At 56.8% G+C, this 19,903-nt stretch overlaps 1 protein-coding gene across 1 annotated transcript in view; it reads left to right on the forward strand.

Moving 5' to 3' along the window:
* The first annotated feature begins 5,497 nt into the window (after nt 1-5,497).
* LOC129147385 (basic salivary proline-rich protein 1-like) overlaps nt 5,498-19,903 on the forward strand; it is an 84,035-nt gene continuing 69,629 nt past the window's right edge. Inside the window, exons 1-2 of the mRNA XM_054709329.1 lie at nt 5,498-5,508; nt 8,378-8,857. Of these exons, the coding sequence (XP_054565304.1) occupies nt 5,498-5,508; nt 8,378-8,857 (491 nt within the window). The remainder of the gene's footprint in view (nt 5,509-8,377; nt 8,858-19,903) is intronic.

Here is a 19,903-nt window from a genome sequence, read left to right on the forward strand (position 1 = left end):
CCATGACTGAGCAGCACGTGCCCACGCCCCGCCCTTCCTGGCGCCCTGGCCGGCCCTTTCCGCAGCCCACGCGTTACTGGCTGTTTCTCTCTCCACCCCCACGTGCTGACCCGGCAAGGATGTGGCTGTGCTGCTTTGGTCGCCACCGTGGCGCCGGTGGCCAGCCCAGCACCGGGGGCACCGCAGGCCCTAACGCCGTGGATGAAGGAGGCACATGGACACAGACGCAGATGGACGCTCACGGAGACCGCAGAGACCGGTGACCTGTGCACGCCTGTGCGCACGGGACTGCGAGGCCTCAGCCCACCTGCACCGCCGCACGTGGCACACGGGCACGCAGGCGGCCTTGAGCTGAAGCTGCCCTGGGCCCAGTGAGGCCCTGGACAGCGGGCCGGGGTGCCCGCGTTGGCCGTCTCTGTCCCCACCCAAGACCACCAGGCCCTCCCTCAGCCGGGGCTGCCCAGGCCCGGGGGGCTCCTGGCTAATCCCACCAGTTCCCTGGGAGAGAAAAGACAAGCTTTCTGCAGCCGACCCTCCCCTCCAGGTGCAGAGAAGAGCGTCCCACTCTCCCGCACCCCCGCTGGATCCCAGCCCCTCCCTTCCCCCTCCACCCCACGCAGCACAGCTCCAGAGGCAGGGGCAGCAGCTCAGGTGCACTGCCCACTGAGCAGAGGGTAGACTGAGGCAAAGCAGGCAGATGCGGCCCACTGCCCAGCCCACCCCATCTGACCCTGTCTTGCTTGCGCACTCCCTCCCGCCACACCCCCAGCTTGTTTGGCTGGAGGAGCTTATCACCAATGACTTTATCTTTTATCTCCCCCCACCCCGCCCCCCTCCCACAGCTCAACCTCAGAGCAGAGCAGGCTCCTGTTGCTATGGCGACTGTCCTGGACCTCCCTGACTCCTTCTCCCTCCCTCTTGTCCCCATACTGCCTCTCCCCTCCCTCTGTCCCTTGCTCCCTATATCCCTTCCCTCCCCTTCTTTCCCCATCCCCCATTACCCCCCTCCCTGCAGCCCAGCACCAGCACCCCCACCCAGCCTCCTCCCTTCCTGGTGCTGGACAGAGGCCTGTGCCTCCACCTCCACTTCAGACTGCAGCCCTGCAGACACGGGCCTGCCCAGGGCACGGCCCTCGGGTCCCATGACCTCACTGTATATAAGTCGTTTCCCCTGGACAGAGATAACAGTACCTGCCTTACAGGGCTGGGAGCACCATGGGAGTGTGGGCGCGGAGTGAGGAGCACAGGCTGGGAGCACTCGGGAACCCCAGCACGAGATAAGCCTCTCTCTGCACCCACAGAGCGCGCCTGTGAGCAGCTGTGGATGGAGAGGCCAGAGGAGCGGGGCCAGCTTGGCCCACTGCCTGGCACATCCTAAACTGCATCTCCAGGAAGGACCATAGCCCAGGCCCTGACCCTGGGGTGGGGGTGGGGAGGAGTCGGAGGGGCAGTGTGCCTGCCCCTGTGGAGACTCCCTGGCCACTGCTCCAGCACACGGGCCGTGGACAGCGGTGCCTCATCGGGGTCCAGGTAACCCGGGCCCTCCCTCCCCCACAGAGCCCATGGACTTCCCTCCCACGCCGCCTCTGCCTCCCGCCCACATGCCACCCCATCTCCCTTCCGCCTGGAGCGCATTGCTCCATGCAGTCCGCCAGTCAGCGACCTCCTGAGCAGGAGACTCCATGGACTGACATCGGGGCCAGACCTCCTGGGCTGGAGTCTCAGCTCTCCCACTCGGGGGAGGGGGGGGGCAAAGACCCCCTTCCCTGCCCCAGAACCTGAGCATGTGACCTGAGCTGGCAAAGGGAGGTGCAGGTGTGACTGAGGTGAGGCTCTGGAGATGGGAGGTCAGCCTGGCTGAGCGGGGAGGCCCTCCCTGGAGCACAAGCGTCCTCATGAGAGAGGCAAAGGGAGAGGCACGGGTTCTCCCGGAGCCTCTGAGGAGCCGGCCCGGCCCTGCCCTGCCGGCACTGGGCTTGGCCTCACCCGGAGCCTGGTTCTGCGCGCCTCCGCCAGACCAGCGGTCAGCAACCGGTGGTCCGCGACCTCCTGCTGCTCCGTGAGCGCTGGAAGATTGGCGACTGCGCTCCAGCCCTGTGCTGCTTCCCGCCTCCGGGGTGGTAGTTTGCTAAGGCAGCCACAGGGGGGCGTGGCCACACTCCTAGTGCCTCGCCTCCTCATCTGTAAAATGGGCTGATTGAACACTGCCCTTCCGGGCTCTATGAGGGTTAAGTGAGTTGGTAGGTGCAAAGAGCTTAGAAAAGCAAATTGTGCTGTTCTTAAAAACTACCTGCCACGCTCTAAAGAAGACAGCACTCCGGGCCTCAGGAGCTCACCTGCAGCAAGACAGACTCACAGAGTGACGGCCCAGAAGGCGGCAGGCCGGCGGTGCCTGGGTGCACAGCTGGGAGGGCACTGGGACGGCATTCTGGGGGGGCCCCCTGGAGCTGAGCCTAGAGGGTGGAGGGAGCAGTCAGATAGAGCTTCGGGGAAAGGGGCCTCAAGCAGAGGGAACAGCATGTGGGGATGCTCAGAGGGATGGGACGATTGAGGGGCCTGCAAGTCATTCCGCAGGGACGGAGCAGAGAAGGACGTGTGGGGCTGGGGACGCCCTGGCTAGCCGTGGAGGTGTGGGGGCTAGCCAGGGCGTGACCTTGGGGAAGTGCGTGAGTCACTGTGGGGGATGGGGACCTGAAGGCAAGGAGACCAGTCACCCAGGTGTGATCAGAGAAGACCGAAGGGTAACCGATTTCATGGACGATGCGGGTGAGCAGGGAGAGACCTGGAGTGGGGCAGTTCCCCGAGGTAACAAGAATCCTCACAGCCACGCAATAACAGAGCACTTGGTGCATGCCGCGCTCAGGCGGCCTCGGCCCTCGCTCTGACACTGCGGCTCTCCGCGCCACGCAGAGGGGCCCAGCTCAGACGCTGCGCAGGGTGAGGGGATCACTTTCATACGAACTAAGTGGGAGCCCGTTTGGGGAGCCCTCTTGTAACACTTTTCTATTATTAAAAATAAAGAAAGCACATGTTTTATGAGCAGCTGAGCACATCTCTCCTCACCACTGGTAACAAAGCACCTGCAGGTCTCCAAGGACGGCAGTTCTAACCCTCAGTGAGCTGCGTGTCCTGGCGAGCGCAGTAACGGGGCAAGGCCGGCGAGGGGCAGGGCGGGGGAGGGCCTGGGTCAGGAGCCCCCCTGCATTGCTGAGGCTTTCTTTCTTGAGCTGACAACAGTGGGTTCAGGAGCAATCACTCAATTTATTGTCTTGTACCTTCCTAAATACCTTTAATAGTTTACAATTAAAAATTGGGAGTGACCTCACCGGGTGGTTCAGTTGGTTGGAGCGTCGTCTCATACACCCAAGGGTTTCAGGTTCCATACCTGGTCGGCTGCATACGAGAGGCAGTTAATCGATGTTTCTCTCTCTCACATCAAGGTTTCCCTCCCTCCCTGTAAACACACCCTCCGGTGAGGATGAAAAGGAAATTGGGAGTGACTGGTATGTCCCAGCTCCCCTCTAGAGCTGGTCTGAGGTGCCAAGTCATATTCCTTCCGTGACAGGATTGCCGTCCCAGCCAGCCGCGGCCCCTCGCCACACCCTGCTGTCTGGGTGCCCGCAGCGGGGCGGCTACGCCCTCAGAGTGGTGTACGGCCCTCCTTGAACAGTTCTCACTGTGGGGAAGTTCTTCCTCATGAAGAACGCCCCGAAAGTAGTCAAAATCCTGCTCCAAGTCCTCCCACCGCCTGGGCCACACCATCTGTCCGTCAGCACACGGCTGGGAAGCCTCGGGCCTTCGAAGACAGTGGTCATATTCCTGCGCTCCCCACCCCACTTCTTCTCCGGGTGGAGCAACCTCCGTCCTCTTTGAGACAAGTGACAGGAAACCAACTCACACCGGCTGATGCCAATAGGTGGGTTTACTGATGTGTGTAACGGGAGTCCAGGGGTTCCTTCGCTTCAGGCATAGCTGGGTCCAGGTGCCCAGGGGGTGCCCTGCCCTGCCTTCCTCCCGTCGGCCTTCTTCTCAGGCACACACCCAGTCAGCTTACCACCCCTGGAGGCGCCAGCACACCTCAATGCTTCCAGCAGAACGCCCCGAAAGCGGGGGTCGTGTGTCACCCCTGGACGGGCCGCTGTGGCCAGGCAAACGGAGCACTTAGTTTGGCTAAGCTGGGTCATATGACCATGTCTGCATGTCAGCGGTAAGGTCAGCCCCGGCCGACCCACACGGGCTGGCAGGGAGAAGGAAGGCTCCCGCACTCCTCGAGGTGGTCAGCACCAAGGACCGAGCGAACAGCAGGCGAGGCTCTGAGAGCCCGCAGCGGGGCCAGCGGCGTGTTCTCCCTGATGCGGCTTCGAAAGCGGCCGGTCCCCGCTGACGGCCTGGGCAGCCGAGCATTTGTTACCTCCTTGGAAGGAAACGTGGTTAAAACTCAAGCATATCTGCTACTCTGTGGGCCGCTTGCAAACAGTTCCAACTCCGACATCCCCTGCGTCTCTCGCCGCTGCCACCAGCATCCGTGCTGTCAGGCCCGTCACGCCAGGCGACGGCGAAGGAAATCTCCACGTCCCGCCAAAGTTGTAGAATTTCACGAAGTTGATGAGAGTGATGTTGGAGAAACCCTGAGCTCTGGCACCGAGGCTGGCGGGCGGAAACTGCCTGGCTGGGTCAGCCCGTCTAAATACCACACCCCCACGTGAAGAGGGACACGGTGCCCCCAGGGAAGGGGCTGCGGTGCCGCAGGGGGTGGGGGAGGGGGACTGTGAGCGGTCACTGCCTGGAAGGGCCTGGAGGACACCCGCAGGCAATCCTGTGGGAAAAGCCAGGCCTCCTCAAATGAACTGTTTTGCTTTCTAAGTATTAGCACATTAATCTAAGAATTAGCATATTAACCTATATTTTCTTGAGTGGATGATAAACTAAGAATTTTCATAGTTTTAATTTAATTTTCCCTTTTTTTGAGAGAGAGAGAGAGTGAAAGGGAGGGGAGGGGGAGAGAGAGAGACAGAGAGAGAGAGAGAGAGACAGAGAGAGAGAGAGAGAGACAGAGAAAGAAAGAGACAGACAGAGAGAGAGAGATAGAGAGAGAGAGACAGACAGACAGAGAGAGACACAGAGAGAGATTGGTTTCCTGGACCCAGGCAGAGAATGAACCTGCAACTGAAGTACGTGCGCTTGACCAGGAATCAAACCCGAGACCCTTTGGTGCACAAGCCAACACTCTAACCATTGAGCAAACTGGTCAGGGCTAATTTTATTTTCTAAATATAATTCCAATTAAAGTTCTTTTCTCCAGTTACTAAAAGTCTTGGTTCCCAATTGCAAGAGGGTTTGTAATCACAGTGGCCTTTTCCTTGGGATAATGAGGCCTCAGGGTGGGCCCAGTGTCTGTGTGGCTCAGCAAGCCCATGGGTGCTGTGTGGGTGGGCCTGTGTCACCTTCTTCCTGAGATGCATCTAGAGCAGGGCTTAGCCCCGTATGTGCACGAATGATGGCTCATTCGTGAGTGAGCGAGCGAGCGAGTGGGATGGAAATCTGGCCTGCAGGTCTGGGAGCCTGGAACTGGAGCCCAGCAGGGCTGGCCCCTTCTCCGCTGGAAAGCAGAGCCTTGCAGAAGGCCCAGGGGTCTCATGCTCCGCCCAGCGACCACCGGCCACTCTGAAATGAGCTGCACACCCTTCTCCCTGCCCTGCCTTCCTGCGGCTGGGCGCCAAGCACTGGCAAGGCCTTTGCCATTCGCCTTCGGGTAGGGGTGGTGGGGCCGGATGGGCCCAGTGCACAGCAGCCACCCGGCTCCCGGCACTGAGGGCTTCACGCCTCACCACCAGCCCCAGTGGTGGGCAACCTCCCGTCTTCCTGGAGAATGAGAGGCTCCGAGCGGGCACGGAGCTGCCCGAAGCCGTGCTGTTGGTACAGGGCAGAGCTGGGCGAGGGGTCCCCCTGCTTTTCCATCTCGCTCCCTTCCAAACGGGTCCTCCTGTCTCTGGGACCCTATTTTCCCCTCTGCAAAAGGGAGGTAAGAGATCCAACGCACAGGGCCCAGCACACAGGAAATGTTCAGTAAGCGCTGGCTGTGTGCTCACGGGGAGGCCTGCGGCCCACTCTGCCTGGGCTGGGGAGGGCTGTGTGGGAGCCTGCGCCTCGGCTGTCTTCACCCTCAGGCCGGCAGGACGGCCTAGGACACGCCTGAGCCCTGCTCTGCGTTCCCCGCTCCAGGCCCTCGGCCTCCCAGGCCCGCCTCCCAGCCATGAGTAGGGGATTGAAGTGGGATGTCTACCTAAGGAAGCGGCCCCTTGCATGGTATTGAGTGAGCCAGTAATACATCTATTCCCTCCGGGACAGGACTCTATCCGGAGATAGCGCCCCCCCCCCCCCTTTCCCTGGCTTCCAGTGCCCAGGGTCTCTCCCCCTTGGCAGGAGTCATTGTCTCCTTTTGGCCAAAGAGAAAATCTAGGGGGAGCTCAAGGCCAAGGCCATTCAGATGCAGAACTGGGCCATGACCCTGGGGAGAGGGGAGAACAGCTGGGTGGTTTAAATGTGGGTAAAGAACAATGGGTCACAGTGGTGGGGCCCCTAGAATTTAGAGTCCTTAAAGGCATTTCCACTCCAAAATCTTCAAACACTCTGCTCTTTCCCCACCAGTAGCCCTCACTGTGATCTTTGGAAACATTTTCGAATCCGAAATGGAACGGGCTGGATGTTAATGTCTTCACTTACTGGGCACCTGGCACCTTGCTGGACGCTGAGGAATCAGCAGAAGTAAGTGGTTCCTGCTGTCACAGAGCTGGTGTCCTGGTGGAGAGAGACCACAACAAACCAGTGCTTATGTGTGGAAAGATAAACTGCTGGGAGAGAGGAGTGCAGGGAGAAAACCAGCGGGTGAGGTGACAGCAGGTAAAGTGAGCGGCCACTCAGCTGGGAGTGTGAGTAGGAGGCCTCTCCGAGCAGGGAACGGAATAGCAGGAAGGCACTGTGGAGGGTAGAGCGACAGGAAGAGCATCTCTGGCAGAGCAAGTGCAAAGGCCCTGAGGCAGAAGAGAGCTTGGTGGGCATGAGCAAGGGGACGCGTGGTGGGCATGCTGAAGGCAGCGCCGCACAGAGGACCAGGCTCTCCGGGGCTATAGAGGGTCTGGGGAGAAGTGCGGGTGCAATCCTAGTGCCACTGGGAAGGAAGCCGTGGGCAGATGACCTTAATGTTGAATGAATGAGTGCATGAACCCGTTAACTTAGAGACTCCCCGACAGTTGTCACTCCAAGGCTTCCACTCACCGGAACGCAGGCTGAAAGCCAGCAGCCCTGCTCAGGAAGGCACCGCCCCACCCCCACCCCCGCCGCCAGCCTCTGCGTTCTGTTGGTGTTGTGGAGGTGGTCAGGGTGTCAGAGCTCCCAGGTGCTGTGGGGACTAGTGAGTTCCTGTATCAAACCTCTGTTTCCTCATCTGTAAAATAAGGCAGTGGGGTTGCAAGGACAGTGCCCTTTTATCTTGGGGGGGACCAGATGACTGTACCCCTTTCTATGCATCTCATTTGATCCTGTCGCCCCTCTGTAGGCAGACTAATCCCGTTTTGCTCCTGAGGAAACTGAAGTGCAGAGGGCTAAAGTCCCCTGTCTCAGAGCCCTTCCCACCAGCCCAGGGGTCGGGGCAGGCGAGACGGGAGCTGGGTCAAGGTGAACTGTGTTGCCTCAATGTAGCTTAAGCACAGGTTCTGGGGGAGACAGACTTGGTTTCTAAATCTTTGGGCAAACCACTTAACTTGCTGAGACTCCGTTTCGCTGTCTGTGATGAGTGGGAATGACAGTGGTTCCCACTCCCTGGGTGCCGAGAGGACTGATGAGGTCGGTGTGGGGAGCAGTAGCCAGGGCCTGGTATGCAGTGAGTGCTGTTGGCATTTTAGGTCAAATGCTAGATGTGTGGGGAGGGTCCCTTTCACCCGTCCTGAGGCCTCCTCGCCCCCAGCGTGGCTCAGGCTCCTGCCTCCCTGCCTTAACCTGCTGCTGCGAGAACCCAGCGGAAGGCCACGGGCCGGGAACAGCAGTGAGCAGCAAGAAGAGGAGGACCCTGGGGGCCGTTTCTGAGCACCTACTGTGTGCCGGATGCCTTCCGCGTATGTTATTCTCCTAGGGCCACAGTAACAACAGACCACAAGTCTAATGTTCTAAAAACAACATACTGGTGGGGCCAGGTGGGAGCCTGGCCTCGAGGACAGGCCAGAGGCTGGGAGCACCTGAGAGCAGGGTGTCGGTCCAAATCCTCTGCTCGAGGTTGCAGCGGTCACCCCAACCTCGTCCTGCGGCGTCCCCAAGCCTGAGACGTGCATGCAAGTTTTGAGGGCTCCACTGGGACCCCACCACCAAGCCTCCCTCCCCCAAGGCGCACGGGCGGGCGGGCGCGCAGTGGGCACGCGGGCCGCCAGGGGGTGCTGTCGGGGCGCGCACGGCCCTGCGGGCGCCGGGGCGCGGGCGAGCGCAGCCAGGCCGCCCGGGAACTTTTTCCTCCCGCTCCCCCTGCGGCCCCCACGCCGAGCCGCTCCCGCCTCTGTGCACAGGGGAGAGCGTTTCCCGCGGTCACAGGCAGCCCGTCCGGGTGCGCGGCCAGGGCCGGGTCCCGGTGCCGCCCCGCCCGCGGCTGGGCCGGGAGAGGCGGACTGGAGCGCGGGCGGCGCGGCCGGGAGGCGAGCGGAGCAGGCCGCCCACTGCGGCCCGAGCGCCGGCGCGAGGAGGGGGCGCGCGGCCCCCCTCCTTCCTGCCCGCGCGCGGCGGGCGGCGGCCGACCCGGACCCCATGGCTTCCCGGGCCTCGGGGCCGCGAAGCCGCAGCGCCAGGCCCAGGGCCCCCGAGTGAGCGGCGCGAGGTGAGCACCGAGCGCGGGCGGCGGGGGCGGCGCGGGCGGCGGGGCGAGGCCGGGAGGAGGGGAGGGGGCCCGCGCGCAGGAGCCCGGCCCCTGCTTTGTGTGGCGTGGGGGGCGCGGGTCACAGATGGCCGAGTGGGAGTGCCAGGTGGGGCGCCTGCGCCGCGGAGCGGGGCTCAGGGAATGCGCGCGGCCGGCGGGGGTCGGGTCGGCCGTGGACCCTGGAAGCGCGGGTCGCGTGTGTGGCCGGAGGCCCTGCGCGCTCGGGCGCCGTGTGTGTGCGGGCGTGGGGTGGGGGCGCGGGGCGCTCTGTGGGCCGGAGCGGACCTTTGTGCGCGCGCCCCGTGGGGGGCGGGAGGCCGGCGCCTCCGCGTGGGACTCGGGGCGGCGGGGGCCGCAGCTCGGAAGCCAGGGACGCGCGGGGCGGGCGGGCCCGCGTGGGCGACGGGGCTCCAGGGCTCAACGCCCCCTCCACCCGGGCAGGGCGCCGGGCCTGCGCAGGCCGCGACCCGGAGAAGCTGCCCCGAGGCCGGGCGCCCCGACGCGGCCAGGCCAGGCTCGGGCCCTTCGGAGGTGGCGTTACGTCCGGGCTCCAGACACACGAGCCCGTGTCCCCCGACAGCGGCGCGCGGCCAGGTCCACGGCCCCCGCGCAGGGGCAACCGGGGGCCGGGGAGACCAACGTCCCCCGAGCGCGGGGGGCGAGGGATGGCAGGACACGGGGTGACAATCGGAGCCTTGGTCGCGTCGGAGCCGCCAGGCCCGAGGCCGCGGGGCCCGTGGTCCTCCTTCCGTCCGGGCCGGGCCGGAGCGGGCCTCCTCCCGGGAAGCCGGGGCGGGGGCGCGGGGGCCGCGGCTCAGAACGGACCGGCGGGTAACAATGCGCGTCGGGGGCGGGGGAAGGGCGACCGCGCTGAATGGCGGCCCTGCCGGAGCCTCCGCGCCGCGCTCTGCCCGCAGCTCCTTCGCTGGTCTCCGCAGCTCCGCTTCCAGGACCCACGCGGGACCGCGCGCCTCCCGCACCGGAGCGCACCCCCGCCCCGTTTCTCCCAACGCCGCGCCGGGTGGAGGACTCCAGGGCGTTACATCTGGTTGCAATCCAGTTCCCAAGCCTCGGCGGGCTGCTCAGACCCGCGCTGACGTCAGAGCAGGGGAATTACTTCTTTTTATTTTATCTTCTTAGATGTCTGCTGCCCTGGGCGGGGCGGGGGTAGGCCGGCTCTGCTGTGGAGGCGCCGGCCCGGGGAGCGGGGCGGGGGCGGGGGACGGGGGGCGGCTCTGCTCCTCGTCCCGCACCGGCCCCTGAGGTCAGGCTCACCCTGGGTGGGGACCGCCTTCGCTGCAGACAGTGGGGCCTCCCCCGACTGGCCACACGGCCGCGTTTCCACGGCTTCCCGGGACTGGCCCTCCTCCTCGGGAAGCTGGGAAAGAACCTTCTCGTTTCCACCCGCCCCGTGACCACGAGGGCCCCGGAGCTTCCAGGAGGACGCCCTCAAGTGCAAAGAGAAGGGCCATTTGTGTGGCAGAGAGCAGAGACATTCTGGTCTGGAGGAGATTCAACCCCAAAATTCTGGCTAAGGCTCTCAAAAGCAAGGGCCGTGGAGGGAAAGGAAGGATTCCAAGGGGCGACCGGAAGCTGACTGGGGAGTGGGCCCAACAGGACAATTCCAACAGCCAGGCACCCGGACTTCCTACTCAGCAGCCACTCAACCTCCACACCCCCTGGACCCAGAGGCCCTTGCAGGCCGGACCCTCGTCTGATCCCTCTTTAGACTAAGAAGCTGCACAGTGGCTTTCACGTTCTTGCCAGTGACGTGTGGTGAGAAACACACGGAGGCCGCAGCGTTGTTCTCCCGCACACGGCCGCAGTGAGGCTTGGGAAATAACGCCTGCTTCTACTTCCTCTCGACCTGGTGCTTTATACTCTAGTCTCTCTAATTGTTTTTAAATTGCTGGTGGCAACTCACTAACTTGATTTTACAATCCACTAATGGGTCATACCCAGGGTTTGAAAATATTTATAAAATATTATTCTCTTGGGATGACAGATTATATAGATTTCAAGTTACATTTCTGTGATACATCATCTGTGCACTCATTGTGCATCCCCAGAGTCAAGTCACCTTCTGTTAACATATATTTGACCCCCTTTACCCTTTACTACCCTTAACTCCTCGAATTTTCTCCTTTTTAATTACTCACACAGCACATGGATTTTTCTTGTTGTTGCAAAAAATGCAAAAAAACCCAGAGTAGAGTAAACGTGCCCGCCGCACCCCTCACAGGTACCAGTTAACAGTGGGAGTACATCCTCCCAGACCATGTGCTCCTCACGTGTGCATCTGCCACACACACAAACCCTTCGTCTGCTTCCCCCAGGGCGAGCAGCCTCAGGCTCCTGTTCTGCAGCGTCCCTTTTCCCTTCCGGTTGTCCCTGTGAGGCCGCAGGGGGCGGTGCTTCGGGAAGGCTTCGGGTTGGCCTGGCCCCACTGCACCCTGGATGAGCTATTGCCTCTCCGTGCCTCAGTGTCCCTGTCTGCACAAGGGGAGTGAGAACTGTCCTGGCCTCACAGGACTACAGTGAAGAGTTAATGAGTTCCTTACTATCGACTATGGAGCAGCACTTGTCCCTGTAAATGCCAGTTGCACCACCATCATTACTACTTTGTTTCCATGGCAGCTATTGCTTTAGTAGCTGCCTGTGGCTGGGGCATGGCTGCTCCCTCCCCGCCTTCTGACGTGGGCTCTGCGGGGAGGAGGAGGTGGGCGCCGTGTGCACAGAGCCGGGCTCCTGGAGGCGAGGCGCGGGGCGCGCTGGCCCCACGGGAACCAACATCTTCCAGGACCCACTGTGTTGAAGGCCTTGGCTTACTGCAGCTGCCCCCAGGCGGTCACACAGCCCAACAGGTGGGTGAGAGCCGGCTCATACCCGCCGGGCAGCACTGTCGTGGGAGCCCGCAGCAGGGCTTTGTGCGGGGAGCAGGCCCTGTGACAGCGCCCTGCGGGCAGTGATGGGGATGAGGAGGGCCAGAGCGGAGACAGCATCTTGGTAAGCCTTGCCCAAGGGAGGAAGCGCAGAGGGAGATGGTGGATGATCCTGTCCCAGGTGGGCGGGACAGACAACCTGAGCGTCAGGATTCAGGAGCAAGTGTGCCCAGTCATGGCCAGAGTGGGGGCTTCGTGGAGGTGGGGGCTTCGTGGAAGAAAGGGCTTGGAGCAGGGCTTTAAGCACAGGTGGGTAAGAATGAGGGGTATTCCTGGCAGAGGGAACACACACATGTCTTTGGAGGCTGAAACGGACGTGACCTCTACGGTGGCCAAGAGGGGTGGAATGGCGCAGAGGGAATGGCTGCAGAAAAGGCTGGGCTGTTGCTGGGCCTCCTCGCTGGCCTCCCTGCCTCACAGCTGTCCCCTCCCAGTGTGGGCCATACCACCAGCCTGGTCTTCCTCAGCACAGCAGATGCTTCCAGTGGCCTCCCCCGGTCCAGAGTCTCCCCCGGCCGCAGGGCCGCCCCTCCCTCCAGCCACAGCACAGCCCTCCTTCCCAGGTCGCCATGTGCACCCTCTGGCCTGCTTCTTCCTCTGAGATGCCCTCCACCTTCCTCCCTTCCTCCCAAGGCAAAACCGAAGCCTCATCTCCCTCTTCTCTGATGGTTGAGCCAGCGGGAGCGGGAGTCGAGGTAGAAGAGGGAGAGGGAGAGAGACAGGCAGAGATATGGGGTGGGGGGAGAGATGAGAGAGTGAGGAGATGCTCTTGTTGCTGAATGGTGTGCTTAGAATCAGGAAGGAATTATCCAGGAGAACTGGGAGTTCTCGTGACCCTGGACAGTCATTGGTTCACGCGTTTGTCTGACTGTCCCTCCACTCAGCAGACAGGCCTCGGTGTTTGCTCCCAGCCCTGTGCGCGCACCTTCCAGCCTGTGGGCCAGGCGGACAGTGAACATACAGTTTCTGCACAAAGTTGTCGTGCTCAGGAGAGAAGGAGGGAGCAGATGCGCAGGGCCAGTGTGTGTGTGTATTGGGGGGATGGTGGGCATCTCCCCTCTCCTCTTAGGCCTGAGTGTTACCTGTAACTTGGGGAGGGTGGACTGTTGGGGCTGAGGAAGTAGGGGACCGGTGGGGAGGGCTGACGGGGCAGGGCAGGGGCTTGCTCAGGGTGTTGGACAGGCCCCAGCGTGGGTCCCCAGAGAAGACGTGCAGACCTGGCCGAGCTCCTTCCTTGGAGACTGCCTGTGCACCGTGCAGTTTGGTGGGGGAAGCACTAGATTTGGAATCAGGAAGAGGTTTAGTTCCAACTGCTGCTTCAGGCAAGTCACTTCCCTCTCTCAGCATCAGTTTCCTCTCGAGGCCCTGAGCTCGGGGTCTTAAACACAGACATGGGGGTTAGGCCAGCCTTGGTTCAAGTCCAGGCACCTGCTGTCTTCTCTGAAGCTCCATAAGCCACTTTAAAATGGGTGGAACCCCAGGCCCTCCTGGTTACACTCAGTACACGTGGCTGTTACTCTCGTTGCTAAAGGACTTTGCATGAGGAAGAGACTGCTGTTCTTCCGTTCCCCTTCATCCAGGTGGCATCTAAACCTGCGAAGGTAACACTGGCCAAAACAGAGTTTCTTTTCCAGCCAGGTTGAGGCTGATCGATTGAGTGGCTTTTTTTAACACTTAGTAGGGCAGGTAAGAATTATAGTTTTCTGGTCAGAGTTTATTTCTAAAAAGGGGCTTTGCTCCAGCAACTCTTTACTTCCAGGCAGTGAATATGGCAGTATAACCAAAAACTCGTTCGTTCGTTCGTTCATTCATTCATTCACTCTTAAATCACATGCATACCAGGGTGCTGGGAGGACAGCCATGAACACGAAGCATTTCTGATACAGCATAGTGGAGAAGCACATGCATTTTGGAGTTCACCTGCCACGTGCTTTGCCATGTACTAACTTGGGCAAGTTATTTTCTTTGCTCAGTCTATAAAATGGGGAAATGATAGCACCTGCCTCAGTGGGTTGTTGGGAAGGTTAGTGAGTTAATGCAGAGGCAATATTGAAAGCAGGGCCCGGCATGGCAACGGCTTGAGAACGGGCCCTTCTCTTCATTGTTTGCATTCCTGCCCGGAAGAATCGCACAGACCAGCTTGGTGCTGAGGGAGGCCAGTCGCAGCCGGGACTCCTGAGAGGGTGACGCCTGGGAAGGGGGTGGTGGAGCGCCGAGCACCTGTCCGGGCAGGCCAACATCTTGCATCAGCACTCCTCGGCCCTCCTGGCCCTGTCAGACCTATCCCTGGGCACCTGGGAGCTCATGGGTGAGGGTGAGGGCTGCGGTGCGAGGGCCTAATTCTGCCTGGCACCAGGTGGGCTTCGGATCTAAAGAATTTCAGTATCAAATATCGAAGCTGAAAGTGTTTCCTGATTGACATCCTACATTGCCAGCGGCTGCCAGCCCATATCTGGGTGTCCTTAGACATCAGGTACCTCCATCTTTCTTAGCTCTACTTCCTCATTCATCAAATAGTAAGACTAATAGTACCTACTTCATAGTTTTGTTTTTAAAAGGATTCAGTGAGATGGTGCCTCTAATGTACTTAGCTGTACTTGACACATAGCAAAGTGCTTAATAAATATTGCCTATTAGTAATAACAGCCCTCAGAAAACAAAACTTGTAAATGAAAAAACGCCTGAAAGATTTCTTATTGGTGGCTACAGCTCCTTAGAGATGGGAAGTTGTAAAACTTGACTAGCCCTATAGGGCAAAGAATTACTACAATGACAAGAAATATGAGGCTCAGAGAAATTTAGCTACTGTAGCAAAGTCACACAGTAATCCAGGATGGGTTAGGGAAGGGGAACCACACTGGGTTTTAATACTGTGCTTTCTGATGTTTTGATAGTTATTCCTTCATCAAACAGTTATGGACAATCAGTATTGCTATACAGCTGAGGTCATATGGGCCTGTCTTCTGAAAGTTTCTGGTCTGATGAGAAAATGAAATTTATACACTATTATAGTAAGAGGTAAAGAGGTAAAATAAAAATCACCTGTTCTAGAGGGGGGACCAAGATGGCAGTGTAGGTAAACGCAGTACTCACATCCTCCCACAACCACATCAAAATTACAACTAAAATACAGAACAACCATCATTCAGAACCGAACCGTCTGAAATCTGACGGGATGGAAGTCCCGCAACTAGAGAAGGAAAGAAGACAGCTCATGAGATTGGTAGGAGGGGCAGAGGCACAAAGGCAGGAATGGGCTGGTCCGACACCCATGGGTGGTGTTTTTTTATCAGAAGGGATATCTTGGTTTTGGAGGCCACCTGTGAGGAGCAAGGCGTCCCATCCCCACCCCACCAGACCCCTCAGCCCGGGGTTCCAGTGCTGGGAAGAGAAATCCCCGTAACTTCGGACTGTAAAACCCAGCAGGGATGGTGACTGAGGAACACAGACGCTGCCGGAACCCAGGCAGGACTCAAAGGGCCTGCAGACGTGCTTGGACTTGCTGCCTCTGAGCTCCAGCACTGGGGCACCAGCTGGAAGGATCCAGGGAGATACAGGGAGGAACTAAATTGTCTGACATCAAGACAAGAACTTGGGGCAGCTTTCTCCCAGACAAAAGTGCTCCCAGAGATCGTTGTTCTATGCTGAGACCTCCCCTACCACAGAGTGACTGGCAGGCGCCATATCTGAGTCTCATCAACCTGGCCCACAACTTCACGTGGTGCTGGTGATTCCCTGAGACCCTGCCCCACCCAATTTGCAGCCCCACCCAAGCTGTTTGCAGCAGCTTTTCCATATGAATGGCCTGTCCTGGCTCAGGCTTCAGACTTTCCTAAAATCTCTCAAACAAGCAGTAGCTGGACTCAGTGTGCCCCATAACTCTCAGTAAGTGTCCCTAGGCCCATCACTAGCAACAACCTGCCTTAGTTCACAGTTTGGCCTCTCCTGGGCATCGCCAAGCTCAACACAAGTAGTAGCCATCTGCAGGTTGCTCTAGCTTGTGCTGGGTGGCCCCAGGCAGGGCACAGGCAGTGGCTGACTTTGCACCGCCTGGGTGGCCCCAGAGCCAGTGCACCCAGCGGACAGCTTCAGACCACGCCAGGTTACAACTCTACACATCCGTGATCGACACACTCAAGGGGCAGACTTGGTGAGCACCAAAGCCCCACAGAAGCAAGTCCTCCATAGGAGTGTCTCCTGCACAGCAGCTCTCCTACTGTATCCACAGCTGGTCCTCACAGCCAGTTGGTTTGAATGTCAATTCTTCCCAGTGATGCCAACAGCAATCAAGGCTCAACTACAACAGGACAGTACACACAGCCCATACAGAGGTGCACCTAGAGTACCCAGCCACTGGGCCTACAGGACACCTACTACACAAGGCCACTCTACCGATCCCAGGAGACACAGCAGCTCTACCTAATCATAGAAACAAATACAGGGAAGAAGCCAAAATACGGAGGCAAAGGAACATGTCACAAATGAAAGAACAGGAAAAAAAAAAAGAACTAAATGAAATCTAAGCAAGCAAAAACTGCTAGATACAGAGTTCAAAACAATGGTTGTAAGGGTGCTCAAGGAACTTAATGAGAGCTTCAAGGGACTTAGTGATAATTTCAAGGATCTTAGTGAGAACATCAACAACATGAAAAAGGATCAGTCAGATGAAGGATACACTAACTGAAGAATAATTTACAGGGAATCAACAGTAGAGGATGCCGAAAATCAAATCAGCAATTTGGAATATGAGGAAGCAAGCAAACAAAAAAACCCACCCAATCAGAAGAGCAAAAAAGAAAAAAGAATCCAAAAATATGAAGATAGTGTAAGGAGCCTCTGGGACAACTTCAAGCGTACCAACATTCGCATTATGGGGGTGCCAGAGGAGAAGAGAAAGAGCAAGATATTGAAAACCTATATGAAAAAATAATGACAGAAAACTTCCCCTACCTGGTGGAAAAAATAGACTTACAAGTCCAGGAAACTCAGAGAGTCCCAAACAGGAGGAACCCAGAGGCTCACATCAAGACACATCATAATTAAAATGCCAAGGGTTAAAAACAAAGAATCTTAAAAGCAGCAAGAGAGCCTGGCTGGTGTGGCTCAGTGGTTGAGCACTGACCTATGAACCAGGAGGTCACGGTTTGATTCCAGGTCAGGGCACATGCCTGAATTGCGGGCTCGATCCCTTGTGTGGGGTGTGCAGGAGGCAGCTGATCAATGATTCTCTCTCATCATTGATGTTTCTATCTATCCCCCTCCCTTCCTCTTCCTGAAATCAATAACATTTTAAAAAAAATAAAAATAAATAAAAGCAGCAACAAAAAAAGCAGTTATCTACCAGGGAGCACCCTTACGACTGTCAGCTGATTTCTCAATAGAAATTCTGCAGGCCAGAAGGAAGTGGCAAGAAATATTTAAAGTGATGAATAGCAAGTACCTACAATCAAGATTACCCAGCAAACTATCATTTAGAATTGAGGGTCAGATAGAGAGATTCACAGACAAGAAAAAGATAAAGGATTTCATCACACCAAACTAGTATTACATGAAATGTTGAAGGGTCTTAGGAGAACAAAGAAGGAGAAGGATAAAAAAATATGAATAATAAAATGGCAATAGAGATGGTGGTGTCATAAAATGCTTGTACTTGCTGCCTCCCATAACCACATCAAAATTACAACTAAAACACTAGTACAGAACAATCATGCAGAAACACCTGAAAGCTGGCTGAATGGAAGTCCTACAACTATAGAAGTAAAGAAGAAAACACATGGAGACTGGTAGGAGGGGCAGGGGCACTAAATGGGCTGGTCCGACACCCTTCTGTGCTGTTTTTTAATTGGGAGGAAGTTCTTCTCTGCGGAGACCACCCAGGAGGAGCAAGGGGCCCCATCCCCACACTAGCCCCCCAGCACAGGGTTCTAGAGCGGAGAAGAGAAGTCCCCATAACTATAGGCTGTAAAAACCAGTGGGGATTGTGGCTGAGTGACACAGAGACTATGGGAGACCCGGATGTTTTGTTTAAAGAGCTGGCCCACAAAATTATTTGGACTCCCAGCACCAGGTGGCTGTGGTGACCCAGACACATACGGGGAGGAATTGGATTGTCTGGTATCAGGGCAGGAACTTGGGGCGGCTTTCCCCCAGACGGGGGTGTTTGCAAGAGTCATTGTTCCTGTGCTGGGATCTCCCCTATTGTAAGGCTGACTGGCAGCCATACCTGAGTCTCCATCAGCCTGGAGCACACTGTTTGCTCAATTCGGATGATTCCCTGAGGCCCAGCCCTATCCAATTTGCAGGCCCACCCCAGCTGTTTGCATCAGTTTTTCCATATGAATGGCCTGTCCTGGCTCAGGCTTCACACTTTGATAAAATCTCTCAAACAATCTGCAGCTGGTGACGGTGTGCACCAAAGCAATCAATAAAAGGTCCAAAATCTGACCCTAGCACCAGCCTGCATTGCTTCACAGCTGGGCCTCACGTGGGCACCTCCAAGCCCAATACAAATAGCAAATATCAGCTGTCTGCAGATCCCTCTGTAGCTCCTGCCAGGTGGCCCCAGGGAGTGGCTGACTTTGCACCTCTGTGGAGGCCCCAGAGCCAGTGCACCTGGTGGACAGCTCAGACCATAACAAATCCACAACTCCACAAATCCACCGAAGTCCCACTGGTCCAGAGGGGTGTCTCCTGCACAGCAACTCTCCCACTGTAGTTGCAGCTACTCCTCTCAGCCAATTGGCCTGGAGGTCAACTCCTCCCATTGACAGCCAACAGCAATCAAGGCTCAACTACAAGACTGTGCACACAGCCCACAAAGGGGCACACCTAGAGTGCCCAGCTCAGGTGACTCGGGAGGCTGAGCCACTGGGCCCTTTAGGACACCTACTACACAAGGCCACTCTACCAACTCAAGGACACATAGCTCTACCCAATACATAGAAACAAATACAGGGAAGCAGCCAATATTCGGAGACAAAGAAACATGTCAGAAATGAAAGAAATGGAAGGAAGCAAACTGCTGGACACAAAAGTTCAAAACCATGGTTATAAAGGTGTTAATGAGAGCTTCAAGTATCTAAGTGAGAATGTCAAAAACATGAAAAAGAACCTGCCAGAAATATAGCAATTGGAATATGAGGAATCAAAAAACACCCAATCAGAAGAGCAAAAAGAAAAAAACAACACCCAAAATATGAAGATAGTGTAAGGCAAGCATGTCAAACTCACAGCTGGTGGGCCACATGCCTCGTTTGACATGTTAGTTGTAAGGAGCCTCTGGGACAACTTCAAGTGTACCAACATTCGCATTATGGGGGTGCCAGAAGGAGAAGAGAGAGAGCAAGATACTGAAAACCTATTTGAAGAAATAATGACAGAAAACTCCCCCTACCTCGTGAAAGAAATGGACTTACAAGTCCAAGAAGCTCAGAGAGTCCCAAACTAGATGAACTCAGGGGCCCACATCAAGACATATAATAATTAAAATGCCAAGGGTTAAAGACAAAGAATTTTTTAAAAAATTATTTTTTGTATATTTAAAAAAAATCTTTATTGTTGAGAGTATTATAGATGTCTCTCTTTTACCCCTCCATTGCCCCCCTCCACCCAGTTCCCACCCCACCCCAGGCCTTCACAATCCTATTGTTTGTGTCCATAGGTAATGCATATATGCATATAAAATCTTTAATCTCTTCCTGCCTCCCACCCCCATTCCCTCTGAGAATCATTAGTCTGTTCCATTTCCATGCCTCTGATTCTATTTTATTCACCATTTTATTCTGTTTATTAGATTTCTTGTTTATTTTTATTTTTAGATTCAGTTAGTATTTATTGCCTTTTTATTGTTCATATTTTTTATCTCTTTTTTTTTTTTTCCTCTTCTTAAAGAAGACCCTTCAACATGTCATGTAATACTGGTTTGGTGGTGATGAACTCCTTTAGCATTTTCTTGTCTGTGAAGTTCTTTATCTGACCTTCAATTCTGAATGATAGCTTTGCTGGGTAGAGTAATCTGGGATGTAAGTCCTTGCTATTCATCATTTTGAGTATTTCTTGCCACTCC

Source organism: Eptesicus fuscus, chromosome 20 (genome assembly GCF_027574615.1).
Source record: "Eptesicus fuscus isolate TK198812 chromosome 20, DD_ASM_mEF_20220401, whole genome shotgun sequence".
Classification (NCBI taxonomy): domain Eukaryota; kingdom Metazoa; phylum Chordata; class Mammalia; order Chiroptera; family Vespertilionidae; genus Eptesicus; species Eptesicus fuscus.